This window comes from Oryza brachyantha, chromosome 6, assembly GCF_000231095.2.
Source record: "Oryza brachyantha chromosome 6, ObraRS2, whole genome shotgun sequence".
NCBI classification, from domain to species: domain Eukaryota; kingdom Viridiplantae; phylum Streptophyta; class Magnoliopsida; order Poales; family Poaceae; genus Oryza; species Oryza brachyantha.
The window spans coordinates 2500666-2520729 of record NC_023168.2 but is presented as its reverse complement, the minus strand read 5'-3'; the positions used below and the strand labels follow the sequence as shown (position 1 = coordinate 2520729).

Here is a 20064-nt window from a genome sequence, read left to right as displayed (position 1 = left end):
CGATGGGTGACGGATGGTCAGGATATATAAACAGTAAAATGGGCGTCTCTAGAAGCGTGGGCTGTGCACGAAACTGGATTTTTGCGACCGCCACCGCAGCGCTTTAAAAACCCAGACGAGTTTAGAAAGAAATTAAAATTAGGGTTGGGAATTATGCTGTTATTGTGAGTGGACTAATTGTTTTTATCAAGGTAGGCGAGTTGTTTATTGGGAAATTAGTGCAGGTCGTTTTGAGTTGTCGGAGGAGGGCTGGATAAGGAGGGGGTTAAATGGGGTTGAAATATTCGAATTGAGTATCGAGTATAATTATTAATCGGTATAGTAATATGATTTTATTTTTAAAAGATAAATCGTGTCGGTAGTATTAATGGTTTTATTTTCTTTAAGTATATAAGTTGTTTTATATAAACCAGCGTTGCTCTTTTTAAGTCAACGGATAGCTTTACAAGGAATTAGTTCAATGAGGTTGAAACATCCGCGCACGATGGAATTAATGACGTAAAGTTTTTTATTTTACCAAAAGTGATATACTATCGTCTACTAACTTTTTAATACATGTAATAGTATATGACATTTCATAGATATATGTTGTGGTTCAAAGGTGCAGAATTCATGTGCCGTATTGGTTTCATTTGCACTACAAACCTATCATACTTTTAATTTTTAAACTTGTTTGGTTTTGTTCAATTATATGTTTCAAATACCAACTTATCTACGTTTATTATGAATTCACAACACATTATACATCTATTTGAATATCATTGTTCAAATGACACTAACCACAACAGAAGTAGTGTTACAACCTCAGATTTTCGCTTTTGTTTATGTTTATAATCAAAAATTTAATTTCCCAAACTTAAATTTGAATTAGATTTTAGATTATTTTATCATAGTTTATTTTACAGTTTACCGATAATAACACATATATACTTTTTATCCATAAAATATTTTTATTGCAAATATACGGTTTGTTTTTCCCCTGAATAAACTAAATAATCACCTGGTTGGATTACATTTGTCAAATACTTCTTTAGTGAATGACTTGATATAATCTTTTTGGTGTAAATTTCATAAGCGATAAAAATATACTGAAAGTTTATTTTTAGTGAAAATTATTTGAACGAGAATAATATATACAATATCAAAATAAAGGTCCAATTTCTACAAGAAAGATGTACTGTGCCGTACAAGCTTTAGTATTGGTGAACCTTTTTCACTCCATCTAGCACCAGGACAAGAGTCACAACTCACAACAGCTAAGCTGGCTCAAAGTCAGAAGCAACGTGCAAGAAACCTGCGATATATTTTACTTTCGTCAAAAGAAACCTGCAATATACTATCTCCATCCAAATATATATATATATTTAAATTATTGAGCAGATATTAATACCTAAAAGGAATATGCCCTTAATAATAAGAAGGAATGGAGGAGGAAATAAATGAGAAAAATATTTAAATGGAAAGCAATTGACGAAATAAGTAGTATTCTAAATATTTTTCTATTTTATCTAAATTTATTCACATATTAATATATATGCTTTATACGTATTTCTAGATTTAACGTCACCATTTTTATGTTACGGTAAGAATTTATAATGGAGCGAATTCCACCGCGGTGCACCCCCACTCTGCCCCGCGAAACACACAATTCCGAAAAAGAAAAGAAGAAGAAGAAAAAACGCGCGGCTTCCGCTTCCACCGCTCTCCTCTACGCTTCCGTTCCCATTCATTCCTCGCCGCGCCGCCACTCGCCTCCTCGCCGCGCGCAGGCGGCCATGCTGAGGGGGCGGGAGAGCCTGGTCCGCCTCATCGGCCGGCGCCGCCGCTGCTCCTCCCCTCTCCCCGCCGCCCTCTCCTTCGGTGCCTTGCCCCCGTCGTCCCCTTCCCGCTCCCTCCAGGTCGGTCAAACCTCGGACCTCGCGCGACGAACTCACCCGCGTCGCCGGCTCGGCTGATCTCGCCGCCTCGGTTCCTAACGTCTCTTCGTTTTTTTTTCTTCTCTAGGTCGACGCGGGTGACGCGGAGAGGGAAGCCGCTGCGGCTGGCTCTTCGTCGGGAGGGCTTGCGCGCGACGGCGCCGGCGCCGGCGCGGAGTGGGTGGCCTGCCCCGTCTGCGGCGAGCCCATCCGTGGCACGGATTACTGCGTCAATACGCACCTCGGTCCGTATTCGCATCCATGAACTCCAATCTCTCTACTGAGCCCGCGGGATGTCGAGTGCTCCCTTGCTCGGGAATACTTCTAGCTAGTCCATCCCAAGCTCACTAATGAAATAATGAATGGCGCTCTGATTGGAGCACCCAAAGGCCTCGGCTGCCACAATGCCTTGGGCTGTGGCTGCTTGATCCGATTAGCTACACTGCGCAGCTACAAATTGGCATAGCGTAGTTGTAGCTTATCGCTCTCACGCTGCACTGTCATCATCTTGGTTGATTGGTGATATCAAATAGGTGTTTGTGGAACTTATTTGGTCCAAGTGAATTACTGTGTCGACTACCTGTTAGAGTTTCCGAAGCTTTACTCTCTCATCCTGGCATTTAACCATGCAGATATGTGCCTGACAAGAGGAACAAAACGGAAGTTAACTCAGAGCACCCTTCTTGATTTCAGTTTCAGTAAAAAAGCCGCGGGTGATCCTGCTTTGAACAATAATCCCGAGACAGAAAATATGGAACTGACTGATGGAAATGTATCTAGTGATGGAGCATTCTTTTCGTTGAACAATGAAACGGTCAATCCAAAGGGAAGTGCTAATGCTTCATCACCTGGTTGCCTTTATGACTCTCTTGACACTGCAGAGACATGTGATACATGTATTCCACCGGATACATTCTTATCATACAGGGAAAATACTGCAAACAATGGTGTAGGAAAGAAGAACTTGTCCCATATCCCTCCAACTGAGGCATTCTCATGTACTATTGATGCACTTTCAGTGACAGATTCTAGCAACATAGTAGTAGTTGACACTGTCATAGTGGGCAGGAGGTTCCATGAAAACATAGAACTGCAAGAAGGTGTGAGCATTGCTCTTTCCAGAGACCCACAGAATGCAAAGGACCCTGATGCTATCAAGGTTTTCCATTTTGTCTAAACAAACTCCTGTTGATATGCTTCTTATGTGGGCATTTTTTTCTTAATACCATGCATAGGTGCTTTATGCAGGCTATGAGCGTGAACAGATGCTTGGATACTTACCTCGAGAGCTGGCTAAAGTTCTAGCTCCTCTACTGGACAGACAATACATTGAATGCAAGGTGAGCTTAGTTCTTCATTACCACATAAGAAGTGTAATATGGTCTGCTGTCATTAGGTCTTCTTGTTGAATTAACATATGCAGGTAGATGTAAATGTTGTATTTATGTAGAATGCATAACATTGATTGAACTACAGCTATTATTACTATGTTTCCCTTCAAGTTCTACTTTAACTATCCTATAGGTGGTGACAAAACCAACATTGACCCCATGCCATCTTAGTGAATGGTTCCTGATGTTAATGCATGCATTATACATAACAGCTGCATAATGATTATTACTTTATATACTACTGTCAGCCATCAGACACTCTAGCTAGTCTTATATGCTACTGTCAGCCTGTCAGGCACTCTAGCTAGTCCTTCTCTTTAAGCAAGGCATTCCATTCAGAACATTGAGGCGATGTTGATTCCCTTAATCCAGTAGTGCTATTTCTCCTTCAAATTATTTGGCGGTGACCTTCAATATCAGTGCTATTAATTCAGTGCAAATACTGGTTTCACTCCATTTGCTGTGTCACAGATGAACTCTGTACTACCAAGTTAATAACCATTTGACTTCTAATGTTTTTCTGCTTGTTAGGGTTGTGTGGTTGGTGTGCCTGAACAACAATTTGATCATGTTCCAATCCAGCTTACTTGTCAGAAATGTAAAGATAAAAATGAAACACATGACGATCTGAAGCATCCGCAGTTCTTATGGGAAAATTTCATAGGTGCTGTTGGAAATGGAAAGTTGCAGCGGCCTAGCAGTACAAGATACCAAACAAATTTTAGTTTGATGATAACAGATGTGATGGAAAACCATTCACGCCTCTTTACTGACAAGGAAAAGTCATTTTTAGGTTGTTTAATATTCCTTCCCTACTATATATCTTATACCTGTGAATTAAAAAAAGTATTTATTGAGGACTTTATGTTCTTATCCTCAACAGATTCTTTTCAGTTGTTATCAGATGATGGACAAAGGCTCTTTGTTAGGATCTACACTCGAAAAGGTTGCTATATTGGCATCAAGTAATATCTGAGATGTTCATTTTATTTTATTCTTGCTTACATATATATAATTTGAGACTTATAGAAGTAGCCTGTTAAGAATTTTTGGTCTTAGCAAAGTATAGCAGATGCACTACATGAATTTGGGAGCACTACTTTGAGAAGGGGCTCCCTGTGCTACTTAATTGCCTAGACTATCCACCCATTCACATTTAAATGTTTGCTATGCTGCTTTCTTACCGTGTTAAAGCGATTAAGTCTGACATGATTAATCCATAATATCTAGGGATTTACATTGTGTACTACTGTACTTCAGCAATTAACCAGAGTTTGCTACGATTCTGTATTAATTTATTGATCTGTTTATCTTCCCCTTTAATTCATAACCATCCACAATGCTTCTAGACTTTTAATGCATGTGCTACTTGGGTAGTTTGATACACATACTTATAAATATAAGTATAAAAAAGTTGACTAAAATTTCTTGCAGGGCCATGGTTTCAAATAAGCAGTATCTCATATCGAGAGATATCAGATCTGGGGCAGGCAGCCATGGAACTTAAGTGTAATAACCTGGACCTGCTCATTTATACTAATTCATATGTAGACGTACTTTAGCTGCTTGAATCATGATATGTTTCTTATATAGTGGCAGGTTATATTGACATGATATCCAGCGTGAATGATCTATCTAAATATAATATGAAGGAGGTTTTTGATGTGCTAAGTGTTCCTGAAATGAAAGAAATTCTAAAAGAGCTCCAAAAGGTTTTCAATCTCATATTTAATTATTTTCCTCACAATGCACATGCTTGATGTTTGCATGTTGAGCAAACAGTGATATTGAAGATTGATGAAGTGAGCTTCGTGTTTGGTGCATTATCCTTTTTGGCAATTTGACCGCTTGATGTAATATCTGGCAAGATTCAGCCGTTGTCCAAATATTTTCATCTTGACTTTGAGAATCACCATTTGTTAATTCTTTTAGAGAACACAGAATCACAGTCGGTTCATATTTGGCTACTTGCAAAATGCCCAACTTTGGGATTTATAGTGGTGCACTTGATTAATTAGACTATTAATACTGCAACAGATTAATGACGATTCATTGGCGAAACTACTGATCTATATTTATATTAATTAAGCTTATCTGAGCACACATAGCGATGCATATATTAGATAAAAATAACAAAGCACAAACATGATAGTGATAACCTACAAAATGATGTGAACAAGGAGGGGAGAGTTACATAGGATTTGACGATAGAATACAATCAGTAGTTCAGCACTGAACCCTAAATCATGCACACATACAAAGACAAACTTTGGACAAAATGGCTGTAATAAGGGATAACATGGAATGCCCCAACAATAGATATGTAGAAACATGTTCCCTGATCAAATTGATGGAGAGAGATTTTCTAAAAAAATGATGAGCATCAGAGAAATGACATACTCTGAATGGATGGATAGAACTAGCGTGCATCTCTGAAGTTTAGAGCCCTTTTCGCTCTAGTTCACCATTGGATGCTAACGTTATCGGGATTTTTTTATTCTGTACATCGTTTCCTTTCAGTTTGTATCTGTCCACGAGCTGGTTTACTCAGTGGATTTTCTCCTTTATTTTGCTATCAGACTAACGCTAACTGCACACGCCGACATGAGCTTCTTAGCACCCTCCAGTCTTTATATGATAGTGGAACCTGGTAAAGGCTCTGTGCTAGTTGCATTTTTGGATATCATGGCCTTATAAGAAAATTCACTTCTGGAACATGCAGCACAGTTCTACAAAAGCGAATTCTGAAATGGATAGGAACATGCATAAGAACTTCTGATATGGCTGATGAACTTCTGTGGCGTGTCCAGGTGAATGCTAACTATTTTAAGTTATAAAATCTAAATCTTGCTTTACTGTGCATGCTGTCAACATCATTATTTCATCCGATAGCTACTTTTGCCATGTAATGATGATCATGATTGATAAATTATGCAGAGGCTCTTTTTTCTAAATGGTGATCAAGACCTTTCATCCTTTCTGTTAGTGGATCTTGGTCTTGTGAGATTTCCGGTCTATGCCTGTACCATTTCTAACCGTGTTTTTAAGGAAAGGAGTGATCTACTTCAGTATGAAGAGGTTTAACTTTTCATCTTCATTTTGTTTCCTCCACAAACTTATAACTTGCACTTCTCAATTTTATTCACTTTCTACACTACATTTAGGCTATTCAAGTGGCACAGGTAATGGATCAATCTCTTGATAATAATAACATGGAAATTGTGACAAGATGCATTGAGTTATCTGAGAATCGACTAAGCGCCTTGCCAAAAGAAGAAAATGCAACTATGGCTGAGTGTCCCCCATCATTCTTCTCACGTTTTTCAGCTTCCTGGGTCTATCCGAAGATACTTACTTTAGGTGTTTCTGTCTATGAACGTGACCGTAGGTACAATGCAATCTCTTCAGATCTATTGATTTTATAAGATATGCTATTTTAGTTGACACGAAGCTTTAGCCATACTAGTTCCTTCCTGCATTTTATTAATTCGGTGAACCGCATTTTGTGGTTCAGTGCAACTGAAAGAGTTTATTAGCTTCTTTGCATGGTATGATGTGCCTGTATTGTCATTTTATTAATTTGGTGAACCACATTTTGTGCTGATTATACTTTACAGGTATACTGACGCAATTAGAATTCTAAAGAGACTTCTTAGTACAGTTTATTCTGATAGAAAGCGAGGATATTGGACCCTGAGGTTATCTGTTGATTTGGAGCACATGAATCGTCAAAATGAGAGCTTGTCAATAGCTGAAGCAGGGGTAATTGATCCATGGGTCCGTGCTGGTCCAAAGATTGCACTGCAAAGGAGAGTTTTGCGTTTAAGCAAACCTCCACGGCGCTGGAAAACTCCCAGTTATGCCAATGCTGTTAAGAGAAATATAAATGAGGTACATATCACCTGATGCTCCTATTTGTGGGCATTAGAACTTTCCTTTTGATCTATTGCGTCAGGGTTGTATAGGCTTGCTAAATAAGGAAATATACTTGTGGCGCTTCATTGAATAACAGGTAAAAATAGAAGGAAGACCATTAAATTGTGAAACAGGTGCAAAGAACATATTTTATGGATATGATGGTGAACTTTGTGGGGTAGAGCAGTTAGCTCTACAATATTACGCAGACGAAGGAGGGGGTTGGCAAGGTACCCATTCAGAGGGTGGCATTTGGATGACAATCTTTGGCCTCCTAATGTGGGATGTAATATTTTCAGACATAGTGGATGTTTTCCAGGCAAAATTTCAGGTAGGTGAACAACTTTTTAGGCATGTCTTTTAGTACCTAACCATGTGTGTGATGTAGACACGACTAGCAACCGTTCTGCTTTTTATTGTAAATTTGGCATACTATTTTTGAGGTGGATTCATGCCGTTATTATATTAATCTGTTGATAGATCAGGCTATTACATACTTTAGGCTAATAGTTTCTCAGGTACACTTTTGCATAGCTTGATTTTTCATGTTCTCTTGCAGACAGCCCCTCTGGACCTGGAAACGGATGACTTCTACAGATCAAGAAAGGACCTCGTAGAGTCCCAATTGAAAAAAATTCAAGATGGTATGGCTGAAGAAATGCTTATCAGTTCGTGGGAGCTACATCAAGGGACATCCTGCAGAGGCGTTAACTGGGACCGGAATTCCTTGACAGATCTACGAGCTGCCGTCGTATGCACCGGTGGCCATCGCCTGGCATCTCTCCTCCGACATCTAGCCCTCGATTACAGAAGCTGGTCTAGTGGGACGCCCGATTTGCTGCTATGGCGTTTCCCTGACGAACGAGGTGGCGGCGAAGCTAAACTTGTGGAGGTCAAGGGACCGAGGGACCAGCTGTCTGAGCAACAGCGTGCCTGGATACTTGTTCTCATGGACTTTGGATTTGATGTGGAAGTTTGCAAAGTGAGCCCGGTTTCTAAGAGGAGATAAGATAGGTCCTGAGTTCAAGTTATAAATGTGTAAAAATTTCTATTAAATAGATCATATCTGCATAGATTTTTTTTTTCAATTGATTAGAGGGTCAAGAACTGTAACGTATGAACAACGACGTTATTGCAATTAATCTACTAGATCTTCAAGAGTGGAAGGATACGACAACTTTATTTAGTGCCTTTCATGTTTAGTTATGTTGAGGTTCATAAGAATTGGCAGCTCCCAATTTGGACTAGCTATCTGTAGGTTGATGTGTTGATTCGGAAAAGGAATTGGGTTCTACAAACGGGCGATGAAATTGCTGTGTTTTCTCTGATTGTTTTCAGTTTTTTCTAGTTTTTGCATGCACGCTTCCCGTATTGCTAAAAGATGCACTCTCACCTTTCTAAATAAATTTTCAAATTTACAGCAACTAATTTCATTATTTACATCATTAAATAGCTACCACAAAATTAGATAATCTTTTGTCTCCAGCTTGAAAAGAACACCGCCAAAATTGTTGGATGAGAAGCCAGAGAAAAAAAATAAACACGTTAACACACAAAACAGCCAGTCTCACTAATCAGTTGTCACAAGTACCACGATGTGCTTTTGATAACTTAGGCAGGCTATGAACAAAAACAGCAACGCACAATTTTCATTTTCCAGATAGATGGTAAGTTGACGACGATCGTTGCTTTTATCCCCACTGCCAAAAAACAAAAAAAGAACTTCATGTTTGAGCCATAGCCAATCATCTGAAGGTTGTCAGTTGTCACAAAATTACCAGGCATTTCTGCAGTTCAGGTGCTGCTGTCTCTGACCTCACCATCAGACGAATATGCTACTAAACGCTTCCTGTAGTGCTCTTCTCTTGCACATCTCAATACTCCATCCACCTGCTCGAGCTCCTCTCTCAGCACGTAGCCTCATGGTCCCCTCATCATCACCTTGAAGAAGAGGATGAACTGATGAATCACCAATTGGTTGAGGGGCCATTCCTGTCGGCCGGGGCTGGCCTAGTCCACGAGGAACGGCAGCAGGCGCATACTGGCCTTGCTGAATTCCCGCGCCACTGCTAATGCCCTGAGAGCTTCCAGCAGCCTGTTACAAGTTGCAAAAGTACCAAAATTTGGAATAAATACCACATATTTGTAGTAAACAACAAATTAGAACATATTACAGTGGATTGGACCAATGAATGAGTGCATCAATTTCAGATGTTGCAGTTACAGAGAAAACAGTGGGGGAGAAGAATGAAACCAAAGGTTGGCCTTTATATCAGCAAAGCCGTCATATCTACTGCAGTCATGGTGGCATGTTTCAGCTGATCACAATTTGCGGAGATTATTTATTTCTCCTTTGAAGTCTTGTATCAAACTTCTTTTGATAGGATGCCAAATTAAAAAAAAAGGTTCAAAATTTTGCACTTACAATTCCGTGTTCCATTGACGCAAGTTTCTGAAGAAATTTTATTAGAGCTTTATACAGTTAGGATCTATTAAGGACTCATATGTAATGCTGTCCAAAGACTTGCAATCATCCAAAGACGATGGAATTTCTCATGTATATACACATCCAACCGTCAAATCCTCAACACGCCTATACGGTCAAAGATGCAAAACTATAGTAACTGCATAATCTAGTGTGACAATGTCAACTAACCGTGCCATCGGCCCCAGCCTTTCCGGGGTTCATTCTGCTTGCTTTAAGTGCGGCAGCAAGATCTTCAGCCTACAGACAGAAACATGCCGAAAGAAATTGGTTTTCAATCATACAATTGAAAAACAGCTGGATGGGCCATAGTGGAATTTTTTCTGTACAAGAAAAACATTTACTCCACAAGAGCCCTCAACGACGAACAACATACCCTTTTAGCTCGGGACAAATATATCTGTTCAGCATTTTCCTGTTGATACCTGGCAATTTTAGCTTCAATCACCTCAACATCTATCCCCTCAATCAGGTTGAAAGCTTGAAAGGACGAAATTTAAACAAGCAAATATTGATCAAAACATCTGCCTCATTCACTGACCAACCTACAGACTTCAGACAAGCAAAAACAACATACTCATATCTTCGACTTCCTCAAGATAGTCGTTGTAATCTTTCAGGGACGGAAAATGATCCCTCGTCTTGTTGAATCTGCGCTCATATCACACAAAGCATCAAACTTCGCAACTTGACAGCTAAAGTTCTCTCTCTCTCTGAGCTTTCTCTCTCTTCTCAAAAAAAAAAAAAAGAATCCGAGGAGTTCAGGTTGGGGAGCTCACATGCTGGCAATCCTGCGGCGGATGGTCATATCCTTCGCCCACGCGTTCCGCCCTCCGCCGGACGCCACTACCATCTCGCCGCCGCCGCCTGGACCCGGTGCCGCGCCGCGCAGCCTCGCCGAGCCGGAGACCGAGGAGACTAGGGTTCTCGGCTGGGAAGAGGAGGGGGAGAAGAAACCTAGGCCCAGAACTGCGATTCCAAACGAATACAGGGGGCTTTACGAAAAAATTACATGACAGATTGGATCTGAGCCGCCCATTTCTGATCGGACGGCTCAGGGGATCTCGTCGCGTGCTTTAGTTTAGACGCTCCCGTGACGTCACGTCAACGTCGTCGCCGCCGCCACGAACACCACATGGCGCTTCCGCTTCGCCTCCTCGGCCGCCTCGCCGGCGGCGGCGGAAGGCGGCGCCTCGCGACGCCGCTGTCCGTGCTCCGCCACCACCTCTCCGCCTATCCAAGCCCCGCGACCGTCCCCGCTCCTCCGCTCCCGTTGCCCCCCCGCGTGCCGCTGCTCCCATTCGCGGTCCCCGCGCGCAGCTTCTCCTGGTACTCCCGCTCGTCGCCGCCGTCGGAGAAGGCTCCCGAAGAGGAGGTGCACGCCGAGGGGGAAGGCGTCTACCTGCGCGACGCGGGTAGCGTTGATTACGCGGAGGTGGTCGCCAGCACCGCAAGTGCCTCGTCGGATGCCGTCGGAGTAGCCGCCGGCGGCGATGGCGGCGGCAGCTCGTTGGGGTTTGCTGTCACCTCACTGATCGACCTCCTCGACGGATTCCATAGTCTCACCGGGATCCCATGGTATGCCTCCTGCTGTCGTAACTGCTCTTGCTGCAATCCGTTGAAACTTCAGGCTCCATTTGAAATGCGGGAGCTTTCCGATTAAGTATTGGGGGTAAATGAGTTGTTTACTGCAAATTTCGCACATTTTAAACTCGTTCTTCATTCGTATTGGTATTGGTTTAGTTGGTTTTTGCCCTTCTCATGCGCTTTAATAATGAATACCTCTCGTGTAGTGTTCTCATGTACTCCCTCCGTCCCAAAACCCATCCTAGGTAGCTACATTTTGGGACGGATGGAGTAGAGTGCTGCGCTGCAAGGGAATTGCAGAGTTCTGTTTCTAAAGTATCACACGAGTACGCGAGTCCTGATCACAAATGTCATATCAAAGCAATTAGGTGGTTCTGGTGTTTTGAATCATTGTACTTTGGTGTTTGCAAGTGTTAGTCATATTCATTTTGTATCGTACGTCTTGAATTGAGAGAGTATCCTGGATTCTTTATTGTAGGTGGATAACAATTTCTCTGTCAACTGTGGCCATGAGACTGTTGATACTTCCAGTACTTATAACACAAATTAAGAAGGTTGCTAGGATTGGTGAACTGTTACCAGAATGTGAGTTCTAAATTTGTTTTGCACACTGCTGATTGTCCTTTATCACATCATAAAAACGTCTTTACAGTATATTGTCTTCTTGTACATTTCAAATATCCGATTAATATGGTTCTTTGTCTTTCAGAAACTTTTTTTTCTAATTTCCCAATTGGCTCATATACATTAACCATCCGAAAAAAAATACTATATGAATACTAACCCCTTCCAGTTGCAATAGTGAATATTCAATTCTTTATGTCAAAATGCTTATTTTAGGTAAGCCAGAGCCTTGAATTCGGTCATGGAGTTGACCCATTGGATTCGTATTCTTTATATTTGTTCTTCATGTTTGTGTCTGATTCCATTCTCATATATCTCCTTTTAAAGTGCCTCCTCCACTCCCTCCTCCTCTATCAGGAAGGAGCTTTCGTGACCAGTTCTCTCTCTATCAGAAGAAAAGGCGAGAACTTGGTTGCCCCTCCTTTCTTTGGAATTGGGCCTACTTTTCAGTCCAGGTAATGATAGGACATTGTGAAAAGATCATATATCCTTGATATTGTCCAATAATAGCTATGAATATTACATTTGCATCATAATTTATTTTCCAAAGTATTTCCTTGTTTGTTGAATATGCAGTTCCCGTTCTTTATACTGTGGATGTCAACAATACGGACTATGTGCTTGAGTAATCACCCTGGACTAGATAATGTATGTAGAAGGTATCTCTGCACCCAATTCTTTTTTATATACTACACGTTTTTACTAGACTCTAGTTTCCTCTAAAGAGTACCACGTTTGGTGGACTGAATGCCATTGTGTCAGTAGCTACTCCCTCTGTCCCTAAATATAACTACGTTTAGCATTCAAAATCTGTCCCAAAAATAACTATCTTTCCACCTGCTCCCTCGTCTCACTCAACCAATCACAACTCCCTCTTTCTCCTTTACTAGCATATTGCCCATACATTGCAACGAGATTTTATTAAAAATATCATTAGCATGTTATTAATACTATTTTTATATGTACCATCTCTTAATAACTGTATATATTTATTACTGACATGTGGGTATATTCATTGCATAGTTTTTTCTTTTCATGAAAAAATAGAGTTAGTGGAGTTGGTTGACACATAGGTCTATAACCATTTTTTTTACTGCCACCAGCCACCACCATTGGGTGTTGATCAATACTCCTATAAAGAGTAGTAATGGTGATGGTGAATCTGCCACCTACTCTACACCAACTCTCTCATCATTTTTGAAAGGAAAAATAACTAAGACCTATATATCAAACCACTTTTATTAACTCTACTTTAATAATATGCTAATCATATTTTTTTAATTAAATCACGTTGCAACGCATGGGAAATATACTAGTAGGAGTAAAGATAAAGATACCTGTGGCCAACTCTAAAAGTCCTTATATTTTGGGATGGAGGGTGCACATTTTATTATAGGTAGTGTTTTCCCCTGTTTCTATTACTATTCATGAGCTATGCCCATATTTAGTGCTTTTTTGATGCTTTAAATTCCATTGTAGAAGGCCCCTTTATACTTTCATATGCTAAAAAAGAACATTTCTATTTATTAAAATTATGATACATCTTCTTAGAATTCTAAAAGAATAAAAACTGTATGACAGTTTTTCCTTTGTCTTAGGCATGTTTGCTGGATAAAATAGAATACAGTTAACAAATGCTGTCACACATGCATTAGGTCATCTAGTCCTTAAAAAATAAAAAAAGTGATATGGAATTGCAAAAAATATTATTTGTACTATATTGTTCAAGGTGACTTGACTGTTCTGTCGAAAGAGCTAGAACAGATAATGTCTATTTAAGTTGTGTTACAAGTAGGTACTAGTCACATCATATTCTTATACTGTCTAGTAGTTTATTTTATTTGACCCTCTTCTGATTTAACCTTCTGTATTCATTTTTTGATAATTATATACAGGGCGGTATTCTGTGGTTTCATAACTTGACCGAATTTTCACATGGTTCTTCAGGCCTTGTTTTTCCTACCCTAGTTGCAGGTCTCCATTACTTAAATGTTCAGGTATTCTCCGTGCAGTTTTCTTTCATGTATTGTTTTACTACTTTCCCTTTTCAAGTGTGACCTTTTATCATGTAAGTCTCGTGCCTATCTAACAGATAGATCATAGAACTTGTAAAAAGGCAGATGAAGTAAAGGCTATGCTTGGTTGCTTCTATTTCCTTCTCATAGGCTTGTGTTTTGCGATAATTGGTTGGATGTTCCAAACACCTAAGGTTTATGATATCCTTCTGCATGGTTGCTATCAATTATCAATATCAAAACAAGGTTGCTGAGAATAGTTGATATAGCCGCCTAATGAGAGTGTGTATTGAGCTAGTCTGATATTGCATTAAGGACTTTAAATATTATTGTTGCTGATTTTGATTTCTATTGGTTGCTTACTTCATCTGTCTTTTGGTGGATGGAGCACATAAATACTACCTCTGTTGCAAAATATAGAAACCTAGTACTGGATGTGACACATCTTAGTACTAGGTTTCTATATTTTGGAACGGAGGGAGTAGGTCTGATGTCCCACAGTGAATTAACCTACAGCTACTTAGTTTTGATCATATTGATGAAGGTTCATATTTTGACCATGTTGATGATTGTTTGGTTTGTTGTTGCAGATTTCCTTTCATGGAACCCAGACCAAGCATTATCCAGGTATTTTTGGCATACTGGCAAAGGTATGTTCCTAAAATCATTGAGAACAGAACATAATCTGTATTTGTCACAAGTTTCCCCAGTAAATTACTGACATGAAACTGGCTTGTTACCAAGATCCTATCATAATAAAATTGTTGATCGGCAAGTCAATCAGAAATTTTCACGTTTTTTTACTTGTTTGGTGAAAGCCGGTGGTGGATGAATGTATATGGTTAAGGGGTTTAGTTGCTAGATATTACCAAGAATATACTGAGTTTTTACTGTAGTTAGATCATACAGTGTTGAAATGCTCAATGCACCCATTTTCACTGTCAAATGGCACCATTGTTATAACTGTATAATGTATGTTATACTAGCATGTGCATGTTGGCTTTGCCTCTGTACTAGTTTTCCCTGGTGGGTTCTGGTAGCATGTTGTTGGTAGATTGATTTGGGTAGTGTTTTTAATTAAATGTCGTTTGAGGTTAGAAAATGTAGAATGTGTAAATCGGATAGAAAGGAAGTATTTTTGATTTAAACTAACCAGTTACCGTCAAGTATAGAGAGAGCAATGCATTTTTATTCATACTGACCAGTTATCCACCGGGTAATTGGGGCAGGTACTGAAACCGATGAGTACTGGAAAAAAACTGCAAATCAGCTATTGCAACCCTATATCGGCTAACATGCTTATGCTGCTTTGCCTTGGGAAAAACCACATCAGTTTTTATAAATTTCAACCTGTATTGGCACATGCTAGTTTTGTATTTGCCAGACAGCTTTAGTTTCTTTGCATGGGCTTCTATCTCTGAAGATTCTTGAGGGGCATCATCCATGAATTATGTTTGGTAGTTCGGTTATCTTGATCTTGGTGGCTACAATAGGGCATTAACAATATTTTATTTTGGTTAATAATGTTCATCAAATGCTGTGAATTTAGTTCCACATCAATCGTTAAATTCTAGCTTATGTTTCCTTTTGTCCTTCTGAATGTATTGATATTCTTATTTGCAGTACTTCAGGGTATACCTTGAGATCCTGACTATCCCTTTATTTCTAATTGGATATGTCGTTCCTCAGGTCAGATTCTCGCAAATTGTTTTAGTATTTATTTACATATGAATATCATGCACATTAGAATATCATAGTGAAAATATTTTTAGAAAGTCTGACTTTCTTTTATTCTACATTTCAGTATAGATAGATGGGACTAAAACAAATTTGCCAACACTAGTCACTGTATTTTGCTTAAGCATGATATTAATCAAAATCTTCTTCAATGGGACTTTGGGGCCTCGGTAGATGTCACAAGAGAACAGTTCCTAGTTAGCCAATTAAGGGTGTCTGCCTTACTATCGATCTCCATACCCCGTACCCAACTCCATGTATTACAATTAAGACCAGTGTGATCTGATTTGGATAAAATCATTCAGTTGAATGCGTTGTCATAGAAAGCATGGTTATCATCATCCACAATTTCAAACAGACTGAAGAACACAAATTCTTGTAACTTCTGTTTCATTCAGATCACAATTCAGGTGATAGTGCTGCATTCCGTTTACTTCTATTTTTGATTGGCAGGGTAGCCTGGTCTACTGGACTACAAATGGTTTCATTACTGTAGCTCAGGTCAGTACCATATTTTGTTTTCTCGTATAAAAGTCATTTGTTAGTCAAATTGGAATATCCAACATCCATGTTTCTATTGACCCCATGCCTACATATCTGTATGTATATGATAGTACAAGGAAAGCTTGTTCTGTTACATCTTTTCTAGAGAAGTGTGTAGAGTTAAATAGAGAGTCTCACAGTTTTATCTAGAATAAAGAAGAGGTTCAGACCAGGTTCAATAGAGTTCTCTTTCTTCGATTTCTGACAATTTTCTTTTAGTCCAATATATGGACAAGTTTGGCATGTGTTGTTATGCTATAACACATCTTTTTACAGTTCCAGTAGGCAACAAACAATTATGTTAGGTTCTCATATACTTTAGTTACATAGCGTGCTATAGCGTGCTGTAGTTTACACTGTATTTTGCGTTGCATCTAATTGTCCAATGATAAAAATGCAGCAATTATCCCTCAGAAATGATGCTGTCAAGAAGATGTTGGGATTGCCTGATGCTGGTGTTCACCAAAAGTCTCCTCGTGTGGGTCATAAGATGATGCAGGTAGAGGCATTGGCAGTATGTAGCCACTGTTAAATATTGATATATTAGCTGGACCAGATTATTGCATTCAATCTTCTCCATGAACTCACGTGCTATCCTTCTGAAGTTTGTGTTTTATTGGTGGTAAATCTTTCAGCAATGGCCCCTTGAAGATGCTGGCATGCATACTAATTTGACATCACCTGATAATGAAATTGCCAATAAAATTTTGGAAGGAAAAGTATCTGAGTCCACTTCACCTGAAGAGCTTCTTGAAGTATGAATCTTTTTCGTTATGAATGCATATAATCTACATAATCTTCCCATGGAATATATTTCATAATGTACTCGGTTGCTTTTTTTTAATAGCAAGCGTTACAACATTTGGAAAATGGATGTCAGGATCAAGCTATCCCACTGATTAGGTAGCAGGTTGACTTGGTGTAATGCTTTCAGTTGGCTAACATACAATTCATACATTGGAAGTTAACGGATAATTTTGTCTCCGCAGAACAGCAATAGAGAAAGACCCAAATCTTTATGTAGCATTGATTGGTATGGGACAAGCATTGTTCTCAAACAAATTGTTTCCTGAAGCCACAGTGTGTTTTGAACATGCTATACCGAAGGTTTGTTGTAACCTCATATATTCTTTAGTACTCGTGAAGATGGTTTGAGGCAGGTGGGTAGTAGTTTAAGACTTAAGACTCATCTTTTGTCTGTTGTGTAGATTGAAGAGCAGGATCCACTTCTTGTGCTTGCATGCTATTGTGCAGGCCTTTCGCGAATGCAGCAGGTAGATCAATACTACATAATTACCTGGCTTTTGAAGCATCTGGAATGATAGTGGATAGTATAACCATTTTGTATTTTTTTTCTATTTTAGGGTGACAATAAAATGGCAATCGAAATCCTCCAGAGATTATCAGAACTAAAGGAACCGGAAAAAGATATTAACAAAAAATGCTATTTCCAAGGACTGGTCATTCTAGGAAGGTAAATGTTGGAACACTGGAGATTATATTGTATGTGTTGTGCTATCACTTTCAACTGCATGTACCTAACTTAATTTTGCCAAGTATGTTTTGTTCATATCTCCCATGCTTGTCTAACATGCTGATGTTTATTGAAGTCACCAATATCTCTTTGCAGTATACTAATTAATGAGGGACGGAAATCTGAGGCTGTCAAATTCGTGCAACGAGCAGCTGCCTATGATCCTGATTTCGAGATATATCTGAAACAATGTGATGAAACAACAGAAGATTATAGGAAATCAGAACACTGAGTTGCGAGAAACTTTGATGAGAGTCAGCCATTTTAGATGTGTTTCGTTCCTTTTTTGACAAACAATAAAATTTTACACCACAATTTACACAATACCAATCATATGTACTCTGAATGCTATAAAAGTCTGCAGTTATGACCAGGAATATGGGTGCATCAAATTTGTAAAGTAAAGCAGGCGGTATGTACGTCTACTCAGCATTTGATCTGAGCACCTTTTCCTGGAACTTCGTTTCGTGTATGAACTTGAAACTTGTTCTGTCTTGACTCATAAGAAGAGGATAAGAGGAATTATAGAACATATTAGATTTGTGCTAATTACTGCCTGTGTATAGTATGCTCACAAACCCTGGGTCCCACCTCCCCGGGCCCGCCGGCCGCTGTCCTCCCCGCGGCTTGAGCGACGCGGGTAGCCCGTGCTACATGGACGAAATTTTGGCTGAATTTCTTTTTTATAATTGTATAATGTATAATATATATATATATATTATACATTATACAATTATATATAAACTTAAAATATAAACATATATACACACACACACATTCAAACTTTCAATTTGAAAATCTTCATATATACAAAATTACACATATATAAAATATTATAGATATAAATTATATATATATATATATATTTACATAAGTAAAATTTATACACATAAAATAAAAAAAATACAAACTTTATATACATAGAGTAAAAAAAAAAGTGTTTTTGGGAGTGTTGGTGCGCCCTTGCTCCGCGTGAGCGCGCTAAAATAGACTTTTCTAATGCAACGGCTCTGAAGTCGTCCTCACCGATGGCTTGTGTGAGTGCGCGGAGCAAGCGGCGGCGCAACCCCATCGGCGCCACCGTGGCCAACATCCCGGACGACGTCGCCGAGCAAATCCTCCTCCGCCTCCCCGTCAAGTCCATCCTGCGGTTTCGGTCCGTGTTAGGTCGTGGCGCGCCATGGTCGCCGACCAGCGCTTCGTGCGCCTCCAGCTGCACCACTCCACGGCGGCGCGCCGCCGCCATCCATGATCGTCATGCCGTGCTGGAGCGTGACGGACCAACGGATGGGAACGATCAGCTTCTTCCATTACCAGGGGCACGGCGCCGCCGCCGCGGAGCTCGCGCACGAGGAGGCGTTGCCCCTGGGCGTCGCCGCCGACTGGAACTTGCCCCTGCATTGCAACGGCCTCGTGATGGTGTCCTCGGAGATCATCGTCTGCAACCTGGCGACCAGGGAGCTCGCCGAGCTGCCGGTCGGCATGTATATAGTTTATATGTACGTATAAAACTATATACGTATATAGTTCATATGTCTAAAGTTTACATGTATAAAGTTTATATGTCTAAATTTTACATGTCTAAAGTTTATACATATGAAATTTATATGTCTAAAGTGTGTGCATGTCTAACGGCTCTCTCTATATGTAACATATAGAAGGGAGTTAAAAGTATATTTCGTGCACGCTCTTCAAAACAACTGTTTTTTTATTTTTTATACTTTTTACTTTATATGTATAAAGTTTATATGTATAAATTTATATATATAAAGTTTATATTTATTATATTTGTGTATATATAATATTTATATCATATATGAGGATATATTTTCATATAGAGAGTTTTTGTACACAAAGATATACTATATAGTTTATATGACTAAAGTTTATTCGTCTAAAGTTTGTTTGTATAAAGTTTATATGTCTAAAATTTATATGTGTGTGAGTAAAGTTTATATGTCTAACATTTAGATGTATAAAGTTTATATGCCTTGTGTATATATAGAGAGAGAGAGGGGGAGACGTCCGTAGATACGGAGAAACGATCGCTCGCGCAGCGGCTAGCGCTCGGCCACGCATACGTATACGTGTCTATACGGTCAACGGAGAAACGATCGCGTGCGCGGGCAGCGCGCGGATTAGACCTCCCCTTGATCATCTGGCCCTGCTGTTCAGCTTGAATTGAACAGAATATGCCGAGCAAATCCGATCGAGGAGGCGAGAATCGGATTCGACTACACAACGTACAGGTGTCAGATTCGGACAAGGAAGGATCACTCAAATAAAAAGTCATCTTCTTGTATTGTTTACAGCGTTA

General features: G+C 39.6%; 3 protein-coding genes across 4 annotated transcripts; 2 read left to right on the top strand and 1 right to left on the bottom strand.

The window, feature by feature from the left end:
* The first annotated feature begins 1662 nt into the window (after positions 1–1662).
* Positions 1663–8521, top strand: LOC102713373 (fanconi-associated nuclease 1 homolog). Of its 2 annotated transcripts, XM_040525007.1 has the most exons (16): positions 1663–1898; positions 2005–2161; positions 2549–2914; positions 2978–3075; positions 3152–3256; positions 3839–4100; positions 4191–4253; positions 4742–4816; positions 4901–5019; positions 5887–5957; positions 6030–6117; positions 6245–6385; positions 6472–6695; positions 6925–7198; positions 7320–7553; positions 7782–8372. In XM_040525007.1, exons 1-16 carry the CDS (start codon positions 1776–1778, stop codon positions 8229–8231), a joined length of 2850 nt encoding a protein of 949 aa, XP_040380941.1. In that variant the 5' UTR covers positions 1663–1775; the 3' UTR covers positions 8232–8372. The 2 variants fall into 2 exon arrangements, with proteins under 2 accessions (XP_040380941.1, XP_006656691.1); XM_006656628.2 differs by having other exon boundaries at positions 1727–1898; positions 2549–3075; positions 7782–8521.
* Positions 8522–8641: 120 nt separating this feature from the next.
* On the bottom strand, positions 8642–10664 carry LOC102717716. The gene is made up of 6 exons (XM_006655775.3): positions 10487–10664; positions 10285–10358; positions 10084–10187; positions 9879–9947; positions 9001–9317; positions 8642–8922 (listed from the first exon to the last, which is right to left on the bottom strand). The coding sequence occupies exons 1-5, from the start codon at positions 10558–10560 to the stop codon at positions 9045–9047; spliced, it is 594 nt and encodes a 197-aa protein (XP_006655838.1). The 5' UTR covers positions 10561–10664; the 3' UTR covers positions 8642–8922; positions 9001–9044.
* A 177-nt stretch (positions 10665–10841) lies between these two features.
* On the top strand, positions 10842–18286 carry LOC102717439 (ALBINO3-like protein 2, chloroplastic). Its single transcript, XM_040525102.1, has 15 exons — positions 10842–11285; positions 11773–11879; positions 12246–12373; positions 12495–12566; positions 13814–13915; positions 14524–14583; positions 15557–15622; positions 16124–16171; positions 16614–16712; positions 16849–16968; positions 17061–17116; positions 17203–17320; positions 17422–17487; positions 17578–17687; positions 17844–18286. The coding sequence occupies exons 1-15, from the start codon at positions 10843–10845 to the stop codon at positions 17977–17979; spliced, it is 1731 nt and encodes a 576-aa protein (XP_040381036.1). The 5' UTR covers position 10842; the 3' UTR covers positions 17980–18286.
* Positions 18287–20064: the final 1778 nt, after the last annotated feature.